Source organism: Triturus cristatus, chromosome 10 (genome assembly GCF_964204655.1).
Source record: "Triturus cristatus chromosome 10, aTriCri1.1, whole genome shotgun sequence".
Taxonomy (NCBI): domain Eukaryota; kingdom Metazoa; phylum Chordata; class Amphibia; order Caudata; family Salamandridae; genus Triturus; species Triturus cristatus.
In genome coordinates this window covers 1032921436-1032941480 of record NC_140593.1, presented here as the reverse complement: position 1 = coordinate 1032941480, position 20045 = coordinate 1032921436, and the positions used below count along the sequence as shown (strand labels likewise).

Sequence of the window (20045 nt, the reverse complement as noted above, 5' to 3'; positions counted from 1 at the left end):
TTCTCATCGCTTCTTATTAATCTCTGATTACCACACAGCTGTAATCTGCTAAATGCATAGTGCAGGTGCACGACATACTTACCCCTCTTGCTTTATGTACCTGACTGGCTGATCAACATGCAAAGTGCCAGGAATGAACCCAGCAGTTTAAGGCAAACCTTTCACACAATTCAGCAGCGTCACGTGACGTGAATCCTTTTTTGTTGCTCACAGACCATTCCTGTAATTATGAGAGGAGAAGCTGGGAAAACACCCACGAACCTTGTTCCTCCTTGCAAGCCTTTATAAGTGAAGAAATGCGAGTGAATGGAGCGGCTGTTATCCCATTTCAAGGTAGGTGCAGGTTCGCTTTCTTTCAGTTGTTTACCTATGTAGTGGTTATCATACCATGAGAACTCTGCCAAAAGATATTTTTCCACAATTATTAATTATTTTATCACGATGGCAAAGAAAGCTCAACATGGATTTTATGCGGGTAGTTTTGTCCAGGGAGAAAAAAATTTGAGATTTAGGAGGAGTTTTATTGTTTCTGACTCAACCATATCTTCTTCTAAGGTTTTCCTTAGATCTACTGGCAGCATGTTTGTTTTTGTAAAGCAAGGGAGGAATTTATTAGGAAATAAAGTTTTTAAAGTGTTAATATATACTTTTCCATCCAGGGCGTCAAGAAATCTTCCAATGGCTGTGGGACAAGGTTCGCTGACAATGCTCTGCATTTTTACTTTTCTACTCTGCCTGAATTTTATCGAGTGCCAGCTAATATTAACAAGTAGAGCACCAGGTAAGTGCATCATGAAATTATTTTTAAAAACTATGTACTATGTTCAAGAAAAATGTTTCTGTCTAAAGTTCTCAACTGGTATGTATGTTTGAGTAACCTTTAAGACAGAGATATAGTACTTATTAACATGTGCATTTATGTATGTTACTTTATATCCATCCATTTAATGTGCCCCCATTCATCCACACACCTAATCTATACATTCAATGCATCCAGCGATTTTCCATTGAGCGTTTTCTGCAGCAGAGTTTTAATTCACATGCATATTGATATTTTTAAAAGCCTGAAATTTCTCCTTTTTAAAACAACTTTCAGCCCCTTACGGATTGATATAGGTTGCGGCTAATTTTTTTTATAAGAGGTGTTCTATTTCCTTCTAGGAAGCTGACCTTATTTAGGGAGGGTCTACCCCAAGGCCACATACCTTAGTAATCTAAAACCCAGGTATAGGAAACTGATTGTTCATTAAGGAGAGACAGCGCACAGTGACTCCTGGGCTGGGCCTCGCGCATAAACACAGGATGGAACCTACTTTCCAAATGCACATGTTGGAGAATCAGCCACTCTGGGCTCTTACAGAAAACTCAGGTCGAAAATCATAAGTACAGCATACGATACCTGTAGGCGTATGAATAAATTACGATGTTCTGCAAGTGTATGTAAATCTAAGTGCGACTCATGCATAATACACACATGACATGGTTTACCAGTATAACTGCAAGACAATCTTTAATTGGTAATTTAGTAAATTATACCATGCTACGAAGCCTAGAACCCTAGAGTTATACAAAAGACCCTATGCATACTTCACCCTTGCAGAGAGTTGGGAATTGCACGTATATCAACATTGTTTTACCTAGGGCTTTAAGTGGGCTGAAAAAACTCGGGGGGCTCTCGAAGGGGAGTGGCGATGTAAGTAGGCTTAAAACAGGTTAGCTAAAAATGTGTGCTTAGCATAGTGTGCTGCCTCACTGCTAATTTGCTGCTTATGTTATTGCATCCAGATATATAATATAACAAGTGACATTACACCTACAGCAAGCCAGGACTATTGGCTTTGCCAATGGTTGTTGGTTGCATGATAGAAATAAGCAACAACGATGGCTTCGTTGTATATAATATCGCACATGCTTCAGGTCTGAAAAGACGAGACTGTGAAAGAACTATAATGAGTCTCTTTGAAGTTACAACAAAGACAGTGAAGGGTGGTACTGCTGAAGAGTTAAGATTTTTTTTCTACCTGAGGGCAAAAATGGAGAGTCCGATAGAGACCCGTCTCAGCACCTGCTTTTTAGAGCTGCCGGTGCTCGGCACGGGTAGGACCCGGCCCACTTAAAACCCTGTCTGTACCTCATCTATTCTGTCTCATTTAGTAATCTTTTCACCTAATCTCTTATTACATACTCTAGTGCGGTGCGAGCGGTGCCACCGCACCGGGCGCTGGCTTGGGGTGGGGGCGTCATTTTCACAAGTAATATTATCATTTTAAAAGCACCAACCTGCTGGTGCGTTCCTGGCCTCCAGCAATTTTTGTAGGCATCAATTAAAACGTCTAGATAACTCCTGTGATTTCTCGTCTTCCTGGAAAGAGACCGGAGGTTGGTCTTGTGGAAGTTTTGACTCATCCAAAGATAGAGCAGAGGGTTAAAATGCCTGCTGCTAAGCACTCGTACCATGCGGGTAACAAAGTGCATGTAATGTAAATAGGTCAGTGGGTTACTGCTTCTGTAAGAGAGCTCCTTTTGTTACTTGTCTTAAGTAAGTCAAAATCGTAATATAGAACATTGAGCTATTTACTGTCCTCAAAGACCTGTGTGTAAACTGCAAGGTATGTGTTTGAGCTATACGTTTTTTTGCCCAGTCTTTCATTACCTCAATGTTGCCAAAAGGGTTCATTTGGGTGGAAAACAATTCTTGTTATTAAAGAAAACCCCTAACAATGGTGTTACATTTTAAATTCTGAATTTGTGCTTTTCCAGAATAAGGACTCTTAAACTTTATTGCCTACCAGTATCGATGACATGTCACTCCTATACTACACCTTGTAGTCCTGTCTGATGTAACATTTCCTATACACTGATTTACACACCTATGATTGTCTCTGTGCAATGTGTGTGTGTTGTAAAGTGGTCTGACGCCTTACACTTGTATGAGTGGTGCTATAAAACTAAATTAATCCGAGAGAGAGTGGTTCTGGAGACTTGAGGGGCACTGTAAAAGGGCGGTGGTGAGGGAATCCATGGCAGAGGTGGTCATTGGGGGGGGCGCCAACAGACATTGTCGCACAGGGCGCCACCAGCGCTAAAGCTGGCCCTGTATCACGTTAGTATACTACTGAAGCTTGAACCAAAATGGGGCAGGTATTTTGAGTTTATACATTTCATATATTATGCGCATATAGATAACAGTCACGTTGAATGCACTTTGGCTTTCCTTTGTGCATACCGAAAGTTTCCAAATACTTTCTATTACTAGTTTTACCTGGAATGTGTGACCTATGGGGAAGCGGTTTTTGAAATTTACTCTCCAACTTTTCCCGGTTTCTGTGTAATTCATTGTTCCACATAGTTGGCAGTGAACTCATACAGAAACTTTCAAAGTACTCAGGGGCAGATTTACAAGCCTTTGCGCCTTCTTGCCGCACCATTGCGTCACTTTATTTGACGCAACGGCATCGCAAACAATGCGGCCTATTTACAACGTGACGCATCTACGGAGATGCGTCACGTTGTAAAGCCCTGCATCACATTATACCTGCGCCAGGTTTAATGTATGGAGGGTGGGTGTTCCCACGAGAGGAAGAGGTGTGGCGCCGCGGCCAGGGTGACTGACGCCAGAATCTGGGGATCACGGTTCAATCCCCGGCGCTGGCGGCAGATTAGCCCAGCACCATGTGACTCTGGGCAATAGCATGCTTAATCTTCCCGACGGCCCCCAGCGCCTAGAGACCCTTACGGGTGATTGTTCGCGCTTTACAAATGTGGATTACAGGAAGGCCTCATAAAAATGATGCAGTGAAATCTACAAGATTTCACGGCGCCACTGGGTCAAAACCTTACGCCTGCTTGAAGCAGGCATAAGGAGTGACGCAGTACAGTAAGTATAGGCCTCAAAATACATTGCTGGAGTTCCATCGTGCTTGCGACACAACTCCAGCAATGGATCACTTTTGGGCCAACAGATGCGTTAATCCTTGTGTCATGGAGCACTGTATTGTAAATACAGCGCATCCATGGTGGCGCAAGATCATTTGACTCTGGCGCAAGGAAACTGACACATCTATGCAGATGCGTCAGTTCCTTGTAAATCTGACCCAGACTATTTACAGTTGACGTAAAACATATGGGTTGGGATTATATAAAATGGCGGGAGGTGCCAGGTTATTCTAGTTAGCATTCTATTACACATTGTAAGAGGGCTTTTTGCTCCAGTACTTGCTTTTTGCTACACTAAAATGTAGAGTTTGTATTTTACCAGCCGAGACTAACAACGAATATTGCTTTTTTGTGTTCTTTCAGGACGACACTACAATATGTAACATGGTACAAAATAGCTATTTTACTCCATTAATTCTTCCATACATCAGTGCTTTCTCAGAGCAACTTAACTCAGGAGTTTATTTACTTAGATTTAAATCGGTGTTTGTGTAAAAAAAAATGACGCAAAACAATGCAAAATCTTTTTTTACTCATTTGCTTTCCAGCGCTAAACTTGCTTAGTGCTGGAAAACACTCAAGAGGAGCGCAATGCAGCGCACTGCACTGCTTTGCATTACTTAGGGCCAAGGGGGTGTACCCTGGGTTTCGCATAGGCATTGCCATGCAACCACCTAAGGTTTCTGACGCTAAACCATATTTACTTAAAAAAGAAGACAGGGTTTAGCATGAGAAAATACTGCCCATTTCAAAGAGGTGCTATGAAGGAGAAATGCTTTCAGTTCTCCTTCCTTTTACAACTGTGTATGTTTGCTGCATTGTACAGCACACTCACAAAGTTGGAAAACGTTTAAAGTTGGTCTGAGCATAGTTTTTTGTACTGGAAGGCCATCTTTCCAGTATAAACCCTATGCTCGACTCACGCAGACACCTTTGCACTATGGGGCAAAGATGTGTGCGTGGTGCAAAGCAGCTAATTTCAGTGATGGTGCTAGAGAGAGGGGAGGAGAGACTGACATATTTCTGTAAATATGGAGCTCTCCTGCTCTCTTCTTCTTGTGCAACGCAGCACAGCTTTTTTGCTTGCTGCGCTGCGTGAGATTTGAGCAAATCTGCCCCTTAATGTTCATAGCTTGCGAATGCCGTAATACTGCAATCATTGAGTCTTTGTGCCTTAACCTCTTCGATGCCGATGACGGAACGGTTCCGTCATGCACGCCGGTTGGGCTGTGCTTATGACGGAACCGTTCCGTCATGGCCCCGCCCGCGCTCAGATCTTTCAGCACTGCGCGGGAATCCGCGCAGCGCTGAAGAGGTTAAAGCACCACTGAGAGACGGTAAAATGGAAAGGAGCAAAAGAGCACATGTATGTATATTTGTAGTATTTGTATAGCACACACTTTGCAGACAGGCAGCAAAGAAGTGTAACGAGGTAAAAGGCAACAAGATATTCATTCAGCAATAAGTTGTACCACTGACAACAATATTGTGGTACAAGAATATCGAGGACAGAATATTGAGGGAAAAAATATCAAAAGTGAAGTGCATACAGAAAAGTATATATTTACTATTCCTAACTCCACGTCTACATAGCTTGAAAATATATGTACCGCATAGTTACATATATGTGGAGGTGGGTAAAGAAAACCTAGACTTACCTGTTAATACTTTATTTTGGATATTCTGCCCTCAATTTCATCATCTATTGATGAGTGTGGTTTTGTCGTTATCATGGGTGGCTATCTCCCATCTGGTAAAACTTTAAACAATGGGTGCTCAAATATGCAACGCCAAGACTGTGGATCGATCTCAAGCAGCAGTGGGTGGTAAATTTGGAAGTTGTTAAGTGTCAGGTGTAATACAGTGTTAAAAGGTATTTTATAGTGCTGATACTTTCTGCGCAATATACTCTGGAGACACTTGCTCTTGCTTACTTCCAAAAGGCGTCCAGAAAGTCCTCATATGTTTAGATTTGTATTTTCTGTGCTTGCATTTGGCTAGATATTCCTATAGAGCGAGTCTCACTAGCGGTGTCATAATAAGTTTGAAGATATAACTATATTCCTGCTTCATAGACTCGAGAGACAGACCTATGCCTAAGTCAAGCTCCACTATATGAATAACAGTAGGTATTAGAATCCAGAGGCTTAGGCAGTTCACAGCTTATTATCATGCTTGTAGTGGGACTATCATTATAGGCTCTATGGTATATCTGGACTACAGGTGAAACAGTACACTGTCCTTTTAAAATTTGTCCCCTCTGACAAAGCATTTAGAAAAGAAAATCCTGCAATGCTCTGTAAGGTTCTGCACTCCCCCTTAGGTCATCCTAAACTACACCACAAATGTGAGCAGGATTTGGAACTCTAGCTCGTTCTTTACAGGTTCAAAATCTGTGGATATTTGCAACCTCTAAAAAACAAAAAAATTCTCCCAAGGCGTATATCTGAAAACACACTTACTAGTAATTCAGATAGCACCATTATTAACAGAGCTGAAGAATCAGAGAAAAGGCCTCATTCACAAGTGTAAGAAAGTGCCCCTTTTTAACATGGTCATCCCCACTTTTTGCCTGGTATTTGATGCAATTTTGACTGAAGTCCACATGGTTTCTGCTAACCAGGTCCCCAGTGCCTGTGCTCTTTCCATAGAAACAAGGTAACTGTCAAGTTTGTACCCAGTTGGCAAGACCTTTAGCCTCTCTGTAAGTAACTAGTAAATGGTGCCCCTGGTTCCTAAGGTATGGGTGCAAAAGAGGGCCCCTAAGCATGTATTATGCCACCCTGAGGGACCCACCACCAAACACATGCAGACTGCCATTGCTGGCTGCGTGAAATGGTGCAAACAAACGTGAAAACATGGCATGGCTCACCCATGTGTGCTTTGCCCACAGACACTGCACTCAATATATGTAAGACATCTCTACAGCAGGGTTCGTAACCCTAAGACAGCGTGCATTATATTAAATGTGAGGACATATCTACATGAGCAGATATGCCCCCGTGCTGTCTAGTTCAATTACTATATAGTGCAAGTGAGTGGGGAAGCAATCTTCAGTATATGTACTGGGCACGGGTCATTACGAGTTCCCCAGCTACATGATGGCTTTGCTGAAACCTATGGTGTTTGGTATCAAACACCTTGTCTTAATTAATCCATACTGATGCCAATAGTGAGTTTGTTAAGATGTGCACCCAGGGTGCCCCCTGAAAATCTACCAACCTCTTAGTATGCTGGCTCACAAGTATCATTCAGCCTGCCACCACTGACAGGTTTCTGACCCCCTGCTGGTGAGAGCCCGCATTCTAAGAGGTCAGAAGCAATGCCTGCTCCGACAGATCGATTACGAAGGTTCCAAACACTGTTCGGTTGGACTCCTATTGACTTCATTGGGAGCCTGTGTTTCTGAGTCGGTCGGAATAATGGTCTGCGACATGGATTCGGACAAACCGAATGCCGTTTGGAGCCTTTCCGACCAACATCGTAATGAGGCCCTGAGTTTGAAGCAGCTAAAGGACTTCTACAAGGCTTGCAAAATTGCAACTGGGCCTAGATCAACCAAAGCACCACTCTAGGACTTGCTTGCTGAGTTTGATAGAGCCAAGGGAAAAGAAGAAGATAATGCAATCATTGATGATCACCATGTCAGTGAAGAGGAGACTGCTAACAGGACTCATGGTAATGATTCCCCTTCCAATACCCCAGAGGAGGAGGAAACCAGTAGAAATCTCTTGACTAATACAGTACTTGGAGGTAGGCCAGGCCAGTCCTGGCCCCAAGAAAGACTAGAGCATCCAGACCAGGAGCTGGTGAGACTAGCCAAAAGAGTAGCCCTGGTGGCCAAACTCCTGGCCATAGAGAAAGAAAGGGCTGAAATGGGTCTAGCACCAATGAATGGTGGCAGCAAAAAGGTAAATAGAGATAGGGAAGAAACATGTGATCGCAAAATCCCCAAAGGGATTGTCATCAAAATATGTTGAGGGTGATGGTATCATAAAATAGTTTACATCCTTTGAGAGAGCTTGTAAAACGAGGAAGCTCGACCAAAAGTATAGAGGCTCTCTACTCTCTTAGATTTTCTCAGGCAAGTGCAGGGATAGACTAATACCTCTTAATGAGGAAAATGCTGAGTCATATGACCTCATAAAGGATACCCTGATTGAGAGTTTTGGACTCACCACTGAGGAGTAAGGGATTACGTTCAGGGAGACTCATAAATCCTCAAGTCAGTCCTGGGTTGATTTTAGGGGCTCTTCAGTCAAAAAATACTAGGTGCTTGGTTAAAAGGAAGTAAGGTGCAAGACTATGATGGGCTTTATGATTTAGTTATGAAAGAGAATCTGGTAAGTAACTGTACTTCTGAAAAAATGCATCCATACTTGGTCAACCTAGGCTTGGTTTCTACCCAGGAGTTGGGGATGAAGACTGAACATTGGGCCAAGAGTAGGGTGCTCAGAAAGTCTCCTGGTGGGGGTGACCAAAATAAATGAGTTACTAGTCACCCCAAGATGCGGGATAGTCTAAAGAAAAAGTTAAAGAGCCTTCTAAAGCCCCCGAAAAACCATTTTAGGAGGCTGAGCCCAGAGACACTTCACATTCCAAGGTAAGAACTGGGCTCCCAAAAGGCTTTATGTTTCAATTGTAAGCCCAATTGACATCTAACTGGGGTACTTCCCTGTCCGAAAAAGGCTTCTACTATTGCACCCCCAGTTACCACTGGGGTGGAGTCTCCAGATGGGATCCTTGGTATACTCTGACCAAGTAACAAACCACCCTGAAGCTACCATAATCTCAGAAGGTAGGGTGAATGTAGCTGTCATGCTTGTCTGGCCCAGTAACCTGAAGAAATACAGAAAACAGCCACATATCAATGGGGTTAGAGTAGAAGCACTGAGGAATACAGGTGCAAGTGTCACCACGGTGACTGAAAAGCTGGTATCCCCAGAACAGTACTTGGCTATATAAACTTATCCAGTCACCAATGCTGATAACCATACTAAGGTTCATCCTATGGCTATGGTGTCCTTAGAGTGGGGAGGGGTTATTGGCCAAAAGAAGGTGGTCGTGTCCTCTGCAATTCCTGATGAACGTCTGCTAGGGAATAATCTGGAAACCTCACCATGGGCTAAGGTAGAACTACGATCCCATGCAGCCATGCTGGGAATACCTTAATGGGTTTGTATGAAAACAAGAGCACAGAGTAAAGCCCATGGTGAAAAAGAGGTATTTAATCCTGGAATAATGGTCCAATCCTCCAAGAGAAAAGGCAAGAAGGCTGGGAAACCAACTTCTGAGCAGCCACAAGCTCAGGCCCACCTATCCTCAGGGAGAAAACCTGTCAGCCCTAGAGGGAACTGAGCCCCAGGAACTTGGGCCTTACACAGCTGGACTCCTGGGCCCAGGGGTGCCCTTTAGGTAAGAGCTGTGCCAGGGGCAGAAAACGTATCCCACTCTTGAGAGCCTGAGACAGCAAGCTGCTCCACAGGAAAAGGGAGATATCAGTGGCTCTCACAGGACCTGTCAGGAGACCTGTCAGGAGGAGGGGCTCCTGTACACTGAGGCCAAAGATCCCAAACCTGGTGCCACTAGGAGGTTGGTAGTGCCTCAGCAATACAGAGAGTTCTTACTCTCATTGGCCCATGACATCACACCAGCTGGACATCTTGGCCAGGCTAAGACTCGGAGTAGACTAGTTGCCCACTTCTACTGGCCAAACATATCACCGAATGTGGAACAGTTTTATAACTCCTGTGTTACCTGCAAAACAGGTAACCACCCAAAGGCCCCCTTAATTCCACATCCAGTGGTTGTGGTTCCCTTTGAAAGGTTAGGGTTTGACATAGTTGTTCCCATTGACCCTCCCACAGCATCAGGACACAGATTTATACTGGTGGTAGTGTCAGTCATTCAGTCAAATTTTAACTTTATTCAGCTGATTATAGCCATCAAAGTACAAGTAACAAAACAGGGGATGTATGATGTTACAACGCATGCTTTTACAACGCATGCTGTTACAACAAAATTTTTACAACGCAAATGCAGTGACAACGCAAGTCTTTACAACGCAAGTCTTTACATCGACTTGCACTAGATGGCGTGCTAACATTAAAAAAGTGTAATTTACTATTCTAACTCCTGTTCACGTAACAGTAGGGAAGGTGTTTGGATAGTAAACTACACTATTTTTAATGTTAGCACGCCATCTAGTGCAAGTCGATGTAAAGACTTGCGTTGTAATGGCATGCGTTGTCAATGCATTTGCGTTGTAACAGTTTCGTTGTAATGGCAGTGCGTTGTAAAAGTTGCGTTGTAAAGGTTGTTCCCCCAAAACAGGACAGATCAAATCTACAATCATAAAATACACAGATGTAAAATCAGTTAAGGTCCCCCGTCTTGTAACAATGTAAACAGACATAGAAAATAAAGAAACCATGAGACAATTATTAATCTTCGTAGAGTTCTGCTCCACTCAAAATTCATTATCTACAATAGGATAAAATACACTCCATCGAGTAATGCGACACTTCATTAAAAAATGAACACACCTCAAGGATCCATAACAGAGAAAATGACAACAAGAATGGGAATACATCCCACTAACACATGATTAGGCCTGGGAGTAGATAAATAAATAAGATAAATAAGTAAGATAAAATTAGCCCAACTTAGACTTGTCCAACGTTACATGTAAAAAACATAAGAATACGTTTTTAAATAACGTTATTCAAAGCCGTGTCCACAGGGGAGTTCATAAGTGACCTATTCCTGCACCTGATTGCACCTGTTAGGAAACTTGCTACCCCAAAACAGACCATGGGTGATGCTAGCATTTGTAAATATACCAACGCCAGCCTAACTTGTTCAAAGTTACAACCTCTAAGCAAAGGAATAATACATTTTCTGCGCAGTGAATTGTAATATGCGCAGAAGAATATTATGTGAAGAGTATTCTGGTCCGAGAAGTTATCACAAGGACAGGGTTTTAATGTTCCTTCTTTGAAATACCCTTTAGGAAAAGCAAGGAGCCAGGGAACCATATTCAGCCTAAATCTTGTCAAAACAAAAAGGTGGTACGGTTTGTTTATATAAGATAAATATGGTTGCATCTGTCGACCCAGGCTCAGTATAACAAATCTTCTCACCATGGGTTTTTTCAATTAATTCTCCTCCCTTAGTACTCTTCGTCTATCTAGAAACTGCTGCTTGAGGTCTCTAATGGCTGATTTACCCAATGCTGTGGGACTCAGAAATAAGTCGGGGCAGCCAAGAATTTCCATCTGGTCCTTAATATATCTAATCCACGGAATGTCTAACCCCTTTTCTAGGGTGAGACAATCTTGGATGATCAATTGGTTAAGATTTGGAATAGGTTGTGCCCAAATTCTCAGCCAACGCAATAACGGGGCAACCGCAATCTGGTCAGAAATAAAACCTGCTCCTAATGCCTCATGTATATTAAAAATTGGCGTAGAAGCAGGGACCAAGAGCAATCTACGCGAAAAAATGTTTTCAACACCCTGGATTTCTCTGATATCTGTATAACCCCAGATGTCGTTCCCATAAGTCACCATAGGGAGACACTTAGCCTTATAGATCTTCAAAAGTGCGGGGATTGGTTTAGATCCTATTCTTTTTGCAAAGTCTAAAGTAGCCCCTGATGCTCTAGCTAGTACATTCTTTTTGTGTGCACGCTGCGTGCACCATGAGCGCTGGTTGTCAAAAAGTACCCCTAAATATGCAAAAAAGCGGGGACTTTTACTAACTCTAGACCCTTGCAATAGAATTTAACCTTCGTTGCCTTCTTTGAACCTATGGACATAGCATGTGACTTTTTAAGATTCATGATTAGGTCCAATGACTCCATAAAATGTATAAAACAATTTAAAAGCGTTTGCAGCCCCCATGCAGTCCTGGCCACCAACACCGCATCGTCAGCGTACAGAAATGCGGGAATCATTTTGGTGCCTGCTCTGGGGATATCTTTACAGCAGAAAATTAGCGAATCCCCTAACTTATTAATATAGAGGGTGAACAGCAAGGGGACCAGAATGCACCCCTGCCGGACCGCTCTTTTTACTGCCCATGAATCAGTCAGGCTACCTTCTTCATTAAAGCGCACAGCCGCTGTTGTATTTTCATGGATGGCTGCCAGAAAAGCAATCAAATCAGCATCAAGCCCTATATCTTGAAGGATCACCCAGAGTTTTGATCTGTTAACAAGGTCAAAAGCCGAGGTTAGATCCATAAAGGCCAGATGGAGGTTCCCGCGCTTTACGACTGTATACTTCCCTATCACCAAATGGAGATTAAGGCATTGGTCCAGCATACCTTTCCCCTGCCTAAAACCATATTGGAGATCGGAAATAATACTTGCTTGATCAAGCCACTCTGTTAGACGTGCCAGGACAACTTTCCCCAAAATTTTGGCTGCGGAGTCAAGGAGCGAGATAGGCCTATAACAAGCCGGATCGTCCCTTGCTCCCTTCTTAAAGATCGGTATAATAACCGCCTTGGCCCAAGACAGGGAAAAACCAGACAGGCAGGCTGCATTAAAAACATAGGTTAAAATCTTAGCCCATAGCTTAGGATCATGCAAGCAGTGGATCATGCCACCAGGTATCCTGAAAGAATTCCACTTAGGATGGTCACTGCTTTTGCAGTTGCCAGGGCCCTCATTAGTAACTTTACTACAGAGGGCATTCCTAAGGAGGTGGTGCAATGTCTAGCTACCTGAAAGCCATGTGGACTGAGTGTGGGGTGACATACAGGTTTATCATCCATATCACCCACAAACCCATTATCTAGTTGAGAGATTCAACAAGACCATGAAAGGTATGATCATGGGACTGCCTGAAAAACTCATAAGGATATGGGCTGTCCTTTTGCCATGCTTGATTTTCACCTGCAAGGAAGTGCCACGGAAAGGAGTGGGCTATAGTCCCTTTGAGCTTCGGTTTGGTCATCCTATGTGGGGACCACCATTTCTAGTGAAGGAAGGCAAGGAAAGATCTCTCAAAGAGCCCAAGCTAGATATTGTGGACTATGTGCTTGGCCTATGTTCAAGGATGGCTGAACACATGGGTAAAACATCCAAAAACCTTGAGGCAAGCAAAGATCTCCAGAAGCTCTGGTATGACCAAAAGACTGCACTGGTAGAGTTCAAACCAGGGCAGAAGGTAAGGGTGTTGGAGCCTGTGGCTCCTAGGGCTCTCCAGGACAAATGGAGTGGCTCCCACCCTATCCTTGAGAGACGAGGTGATGTCACCTACTTGGTTGACCTAGGCACTTGCAGGAGCCCTCACAGGATCATCCGTAGAGACTGCCTGAAGTCTTTCTATGACAGGGCTGATGCGGCCATGCTGATAGTCACTGATAAGGACCAGGAAGAAGAGAGTGAACCTGTCCCTGACCTCCTCTCCCACAGTCCTAGAGATTGGTCAGTTGAAGGAGTTGTCTTCTCTGGCACCCTCACTGTCCAACATCAAGCTGAATGCAGACAAGTTCTGAGGCAGTATGCTGGGCTCCTTTCCCTAAACCCTGGCCAGACAACCTTGTGTCCCCATGATGCGGACACGAGAGACAGCACACCTATCAGAAAAAAATATACAGTTTGACCAAGTTAAGGAAAGAATCAGAGCTGAATTCAGCAAGATGCTTGATTTAGGAGTGATTGAACCCCCTTAAAGTCCCTGGACTAGCCCAGTGGTCTTACTTACCAAGCCTCATTCCAAGGGTGGTAAACCAGAGCTGAGGTTTTCAGTGGACTATAGCGGTCTCAATGCTGTCACCAAGACAGATGCACACCCTATCCTAAGAGGTGATGAATTAATTGACATGTTAGGGGAAGCCACATTTCTCAGTACTTTCATTGTGACATGAGGGTACTGACAGATTGGGCTGACCCCAGGGGCAAAAGAGAATTTAGTATTCTAGATCTCAGATGGACAATACCAGTCTGCTGTAATGCCATTTGGATTAAAGAATGCACATACTACCTTCCAAAGGTTGGTGAACAAAGTCTTTGCTGGGTTGGAGTCTTTTAGTGTATTATATCTTGCTGTTATTGCTGTCTATAGCTCCATCAGGCAGGGTCACCTGATCCACCTTGACAAGGTTCTTGAGGCTCTGCAGAGTGCACGTCTCACTATAAAGGCAAGCAAGTGCCAGATAGGGCTGGGATCTGTTGTATACTTGGGCCACATTGTAGGTGGAGACCAATTTCAACTCCTACAGCCCAAGATCCAAAAAATTGTGGACTTGGTTTCTCCAACAACCCAAACTCAAGTCAAGGTATTGCTTGGCATGGCTCGGTACTACAGGAGGGTTGTGAAGGGGTATGGTACCATTGTGGCACCCCTCACAGAGCTGACCTCCAGGAAACAACCAAAGAAAGTAAACTGGACAGTGAGCTATCGAACGGCTTTTGACACTCTGAAGCAAGAAATATTCTCAGCACCCATTCCAAAAGCTCCATATTATTCCAATCAGTTCATAGTGCAGACTGATGCTATTGACCATGGGATAGGAATGGTCCTCTCCTAGACCAACAATGATGGCCATGACCAGCCTGTTGCTTTCATTAGCAGGAGGTTGTTCCCTAGAGAACAGCTTTGAAGTGATATTGATAGGGAAGCCTTTGCTCTGGTTTGGTCCCTGAAGAAGCTGAGACCATACCTGTTTGGTACTCCCTTCCTTGTACAAAATGACCACGGGTCTCTCAGATGGCTGATGCAAATGAAAAGTGAAAACCTCAAACTGTTGAGGGGGTCCATCACCCCAGAGGGAATGAACTTTACAGTGGAACACAGATCTGGGACTGATAATGTGAATGCAGATGGCCTTTCTTGATTTTTCACTTAGATGATGAATCAATTAATCAATCAGAACATTTGTAAAGCGCCCTACTAACCCGTGAGCGTCTCAAGGCGCTGGAGAGGGGGGGGGGGGTGCTGCTACTGCTCAAATAGCTAGGTCTTGAGGAGTCTTCTGAAGGTTAGCAGGTCCTGGGTTTGCCGTAGGAGGGTGGGGAGGGTGTTCCAGGTTTTGGCGGCGAGGTGAGAGAACGATCTGCCACCGGAGGTCGCTCTTCGGATACGGGGGACTGAGGCGAGGGCGAGGTCAGTGGAGCAGAGCTGGCTGTTGGGGGAGTAGAAGCTGAGTCGTCTGTTGATGTATGCTGGTCTGGTGTTGTGGAGTGTCTTGTGTGCGTGGGTGAGGAGCTTGAAGGTGATCCTCTTGTTGAAGGGGAGCCAGTGCAGGTCTCTCAGGTGGGGAGTGATGTGGCTGTGGTGAGGGATGTCGAGGATCAGGTGTGCGGAGGCATTTTGAATGTGTTGCAGTTGTTTCAGGAGTTTGGCCGAGGCTCCTGAGTAGAGGGCGTTTCCTTAGTCCAACCTGCTGCTGACGAGGGCCTGGGTGACCGTTCTTCTTGTTTCTGTGGGGATCAACCGGTAGATCTTGCGGAGCATGCGGAGGGTGTTGAAGCAGGAGGACGAGACGGCGTTGATCTGCTTTGTCATGGAGAGAGTAGAGTCGAGGATGACCCCTAGGTTGTGGGCGTGGTCGGTGGGTGTTGGAGCTGTTCCCAGTGCGGTCGGCCACCAGGAGTCGTCCCAACCTGAGGGGATGGAGCCAAGGATGAGGACTTCCGTCTTGTCCAAGCTTAGCTTCAGTCTGCTGATCTTCATCCAATCGGTGACAGCTTTCATTCCGTTGTGAAGGTTGGTTTTGGTGGTGAGGGGGTCTTTGGTGAGGGAGAGGATCAGCTGGGTGTCGTCGGCATAGGAGATGATGTTGAGGTCGTGCAGTCGTGCGACGTGGGCGAGCGGTGCCATGTTGATGTTGAACAATGTTGGGCTGAGGGATGAGCCCGTGGGTACGCTGCAGAGGATCTTGGTGGCTTCGGAGCGGAAAGGGGGGAGGCGGACGCTCTGGGTTCTGCTGGAGAGGAAGGAGGTGGTCCAGTCCAGAGCCTTGTCTTGGATCCCAGCGTCGTGGAGGCATGTGCCTAGGGTGCGGTGGCAGACAGTGTCGAAGGCGGCTGACAGGTCCAGGAGGATGAGGGCCGCGGTTTCTCCGTTGTCCAGCAGGGCCCTGATGTCATTGGTGGCTGCGATGAGGGCAGTTTCGGTGCTGTGGTTGCTGCGGAACCCGGACTGGGACGGGTCCAGGATGCTGTTCTCCTCGAGGTAGTGGGTCAGTTGTCTGTTGACGGTCTTCTCGATGATCTTCGCCGGGAACGGGAGCAGTGAGATGGGCTGGAAGTTCTTGAGGTCCTTGGGGTCAACCTCGGGTTTTTTGAGTAAGGCGTTGATCTCGGCGTGCTTCTACCTCTCCGGGAAGGTGGCTGTCTCAAAGGAGATGCTGATGGTTTTCTGGAGATAGGGTGCGATGGTGGTGCTAGATTTGTTGAAGATGTGGTGTGGGCTTGGGTCTGACGGAGATCCAGAGTGGATGGTGTTCATGATTTTGATGGTGTCGTCGTCGTTTATGTTGGCCCAGGAGAGTAGGGGGTTGGTGCGGATGGTGGCCGTGGGAACGGTGGTCTCAGTTGTTGTCGGGGTGGTCGTGACATTGAAGCTGTAGTGGATGTCTGCGATCTTGCGATGGAAGAAGGTGGCAAGGGAGTCGCACAGGTCTTGCGAAGGTGGGATGTCGTTGGTGTTAGAGCTGGGGTTGGAGAGTTCCTTCACAATGTTGAAGAACTCTTTGCTGTTGTGTGCGTTGTTGTCTAGGTGGTCTTTGAAGGAGGTCCTTTTGGCGGAGCTGATGAGGTGATGGTGTCTGCGGGTGGCGTTCTTGTGGGCTGCGTAGCTGTCCGGTGTCTGTTCACAGTGCCATTTCTTCTCTAGCTTTCGGCAGTTTTGCTTGGAGGCCTGGAGGTGTTCAGTAACCCAGCTGGCTTTCTTGCTGGTGTGTCTGCTGGAGAGTTTCTTGATCGGGGCGAGGGTGTTGGTGCAGTCGTCGATCAATTGTCTGAGGTTGCGGGCGGCGGTGTCGGGGTCGGTGGGGTCGGCGGGTGGGCTCAGGGCGAGGGTGGTGGTAAGCTGGTCCTCGGTGACTTTGTTCCAGCAGTGGCGGGGGATCTGTTGGGTGGGGTGGTGCGTGGTGGGTTTCCGGAAGGTGAAGTGGATGCAGCGATGGTCGGTCCAGTGGAGTTCGGTGGTGTGGTTGAAGGAGACGTGGGAGCTTGCGGAGAAGATGGGGTCAAGCGTGTGGCCGGCAGAGTGGGTGGGTGTTGTGATGAGTTGTCGGAGTCCGAGGTTGGCGAAGTTGTCAATCAGGGTGGTAGAGTTGCGGTCGTTGTTGTTCTCGAGGTGGAAGTTCAGGTCCCCGAGAAGGATGTAATCTGTGGAGGCGAGGGCGTGTGTACTGACGAAGTCGGCGATGGAGTCGCTGAACTGTGGTCGGGGTCCGGGGGTCTGTAGACGAGTGTTCCTCTTAGGGTGGTGTTGGGATCGGTGTGGATCTGCAAGTGCAGGTGTTCGGCGGTGCTGAGGGTGTCGTCGGTGTTGGTCTGAAGACTCTCTTGGGAAAGGTTAGTCTCACTCTTTTGTTTGGGGGGTGTATAGGGCAGTGCCCCTTTCTGATATGGTCACCCCCACTTTTTGTCTGGTATTTGATGCAATTTTGACAGAAGTGCACTGGGATTCTGCTAACCAGGTTTCCAGTGCTGGTGCTCTTTCCCTAAAACAAGGTAACTGTTCAATTGTTTCCCAATTGACAAGCCCTTTTGCCCCTCTGTAACCCCTTAGTAAATGGTGCCCCTGGTACCTAGGGCATGGGTACTAAAGAGGATCCCTAAGGGCTGCAGCATATATTGTGCCACTCTAAGGGACATACCACCAAACTCATGCAGACTACTATTGCAGACTGCGCGAAATGGTGCAAACAAATGTAGAAACACAACATGGCACATCCACTATGTGCCATGTCCAAAGACACTACAGGCAATATATTGTATTGTTTTGTAATTGCATTTATATGGCGCTTGCTACCCCTGACAAAGTGTCAAAGTGCTTTTTCGGCAATTAGCACGCTACTCCGGAACCATAAAGGATTACTGGTGAATTAGTATCGTGAAAAACAAAAATAATTTGAGTGGTGGAACTATTAGTCAGTTATTTGGACTGAGAAGGATAGTGGAGGGATAGAAGAGGGAAAAGGGTTGCATTTATATAGCGCTTGCTACCCCTAATGGGATGTTGAAGTGCTGTTTCTGTGAGCAGCATGCTACTCCGGAACTCATAAAGGATTATTGGTGAATTACTATAGTGAAATATGAAAGTAATTTTAGTGGTGGATATGTTATTCAGTTATTTGAATTGAGAAAAATAGTGGAGGGATAAAAGAGGGAAAACTGTTTGCATTTATATAGCGCTTGCTACCTTGATGACGTGTTGAAGTGCTTTTTCGACGAGTAGCACGCTATTCCGGAACCCATAAAGGATCAGTGGTGAATTAGTATAGTGAAATATTCAATTAATTTGAGTGATGGACATGTTAGTCTGTTATTTGGATTGAAAAGGATAGTGGAGGAATGTTTTGGAGATCATAGCAGTAAGAGGAGGCTTGGGATAAGTAAAAGGGAGGTGGAGGGGGAAGAGTCAGAGGGAAGAGTTTAGAAAGGCTTGGTTTGGAGGATCGGAATGGTAAAAGAGATATGAGATTATGCAAGGAGGGATAGAGTAGGGAAGTTTCTACAAAGGGTATTTGGGGGATCATAGTAGTAGAATGGGGTTTGGGATGAATGAGAGAGTGGAGGTAGAGGATATATTGATAGAGGTATAGGGTGAGAAATAGGGTGGTGCACTTGAAAGATTTGTAGAAAGAGGTTTGAGATGAGTCAGAGAATTGAGGTAGAGGATATATTGAGAGCGGTATAGGGTGAGAATTATGGGTAGTGCATTGGATATGCTGAATTAGAAGAAAAGTAGTAAATATGTATATATCCATAAATACATGGAAGGTTTATAGATGCATAAAGGAGGGCAGTGTATGTAGATTACAGATGCATTAAATAAACATTCGGCTTTCAGGTGTTGTTGTACTTAAAATTATATTTATTTATTTATTTTGTGTAAATTAATAGTGAAGCAGTTGTAAGTAAGCAGTTATGATAAAAGATTTACTTATTTATGCAGTCACTTATATACATGTTAAAACCATAGAATAATGTAACTATATGTAATATGTACATTTGTTAAGCAGAACTAACACATATCTATATTGTTTTAAAACATAATTATTCTACACGTTCATACAATGCAATACACATATATAGGTACATATCTATAGTACACATAAATTCTTATATACAGAGAAGTATGCTGTATATTTGTGTTTGCGTATGGTGGTTATGTGGGGGAGAGACAGTCCTTGAGTAGTTTTCTGAAGATAAGGTGGTTATCCATGGATCTTATGTTGGGGGGTAAAGAGTTCCATAGTTTGGCTGCTTGAAGAGAGAAAGATGTGCCACCCATGTTTTTTATTTTGTACTTTGGGATTTTGAGGCGAGTGCCCGTCTAGAGGGGAGGTTCCTTTGTTGAATGTGTTTGGTGATTTTATTTCTGATAGGGTTGATTGGTCCGTTGCATGGATTGCTTTGTGGGTGATACAACGTAGCTTGAACGTGGATCCTCGGGCAACTGGAGACCAATGCAGGGCTTTCAAGGCAGGGGAGATGTGGTCTTGTGGTTTTATTTGTAAAAGTAGTCTGGCAGCCGAGTTCTGAATCCATTGTATTCTTTTCACGGTCGTAGACGGTGATTCGTGGTATAGGCTATTGGCATAATCGAGTTTAGACAGAACAAGGGAGATGATAGCCTGGACCTTGTGTGTAAATCCCAAATGGGGGAAGATTTATCGTAGAGGTTTTATAGTTAAAAAGCTTGATCTTGCTAGTATGGTAATTTGGGAATTCATTGATAGCTTGGAGTCCATGGTTATTCCGAAGTTTCTTACTTCCTTCGATACTTTAGGTGGGGTTCCCAGATCATCAGGCCATGCGGTGAGCGGGTCATAATGTTTCCAATAATCACACATGATTATTTCTGTTTTGGAAGCATTCAATTTGAGATGGCGCCACGTCATCCATTGATCGACAGCTC

General features: G+C 44.9%; 1 protein-coding gene across 1 annotated transcript in view; it reads left to right on the top strand.

Moving 5' to 3' along the window:
• The first annotated feature begins 215 nt into the window (after positions 1-215).
• The window catches only part of UMOD (uromodulin), a 256077-nt gene continuing 236247 nt past the window's right edge, over positions 216-20045 (top strand). Inside the window, exons 1-2 of the mRNA XM_085629081.1 lie at positions 216-333; positions 660-781. Coding sequence (XP_085485207.1) covers positions 679-781 — 103 coding nt within the window. The 5' untranslated portion in view covers positions 216-333; positions 660-678. The remainder of the gene's footprint in view (positions 334-659; positions 782-20045) is intronic.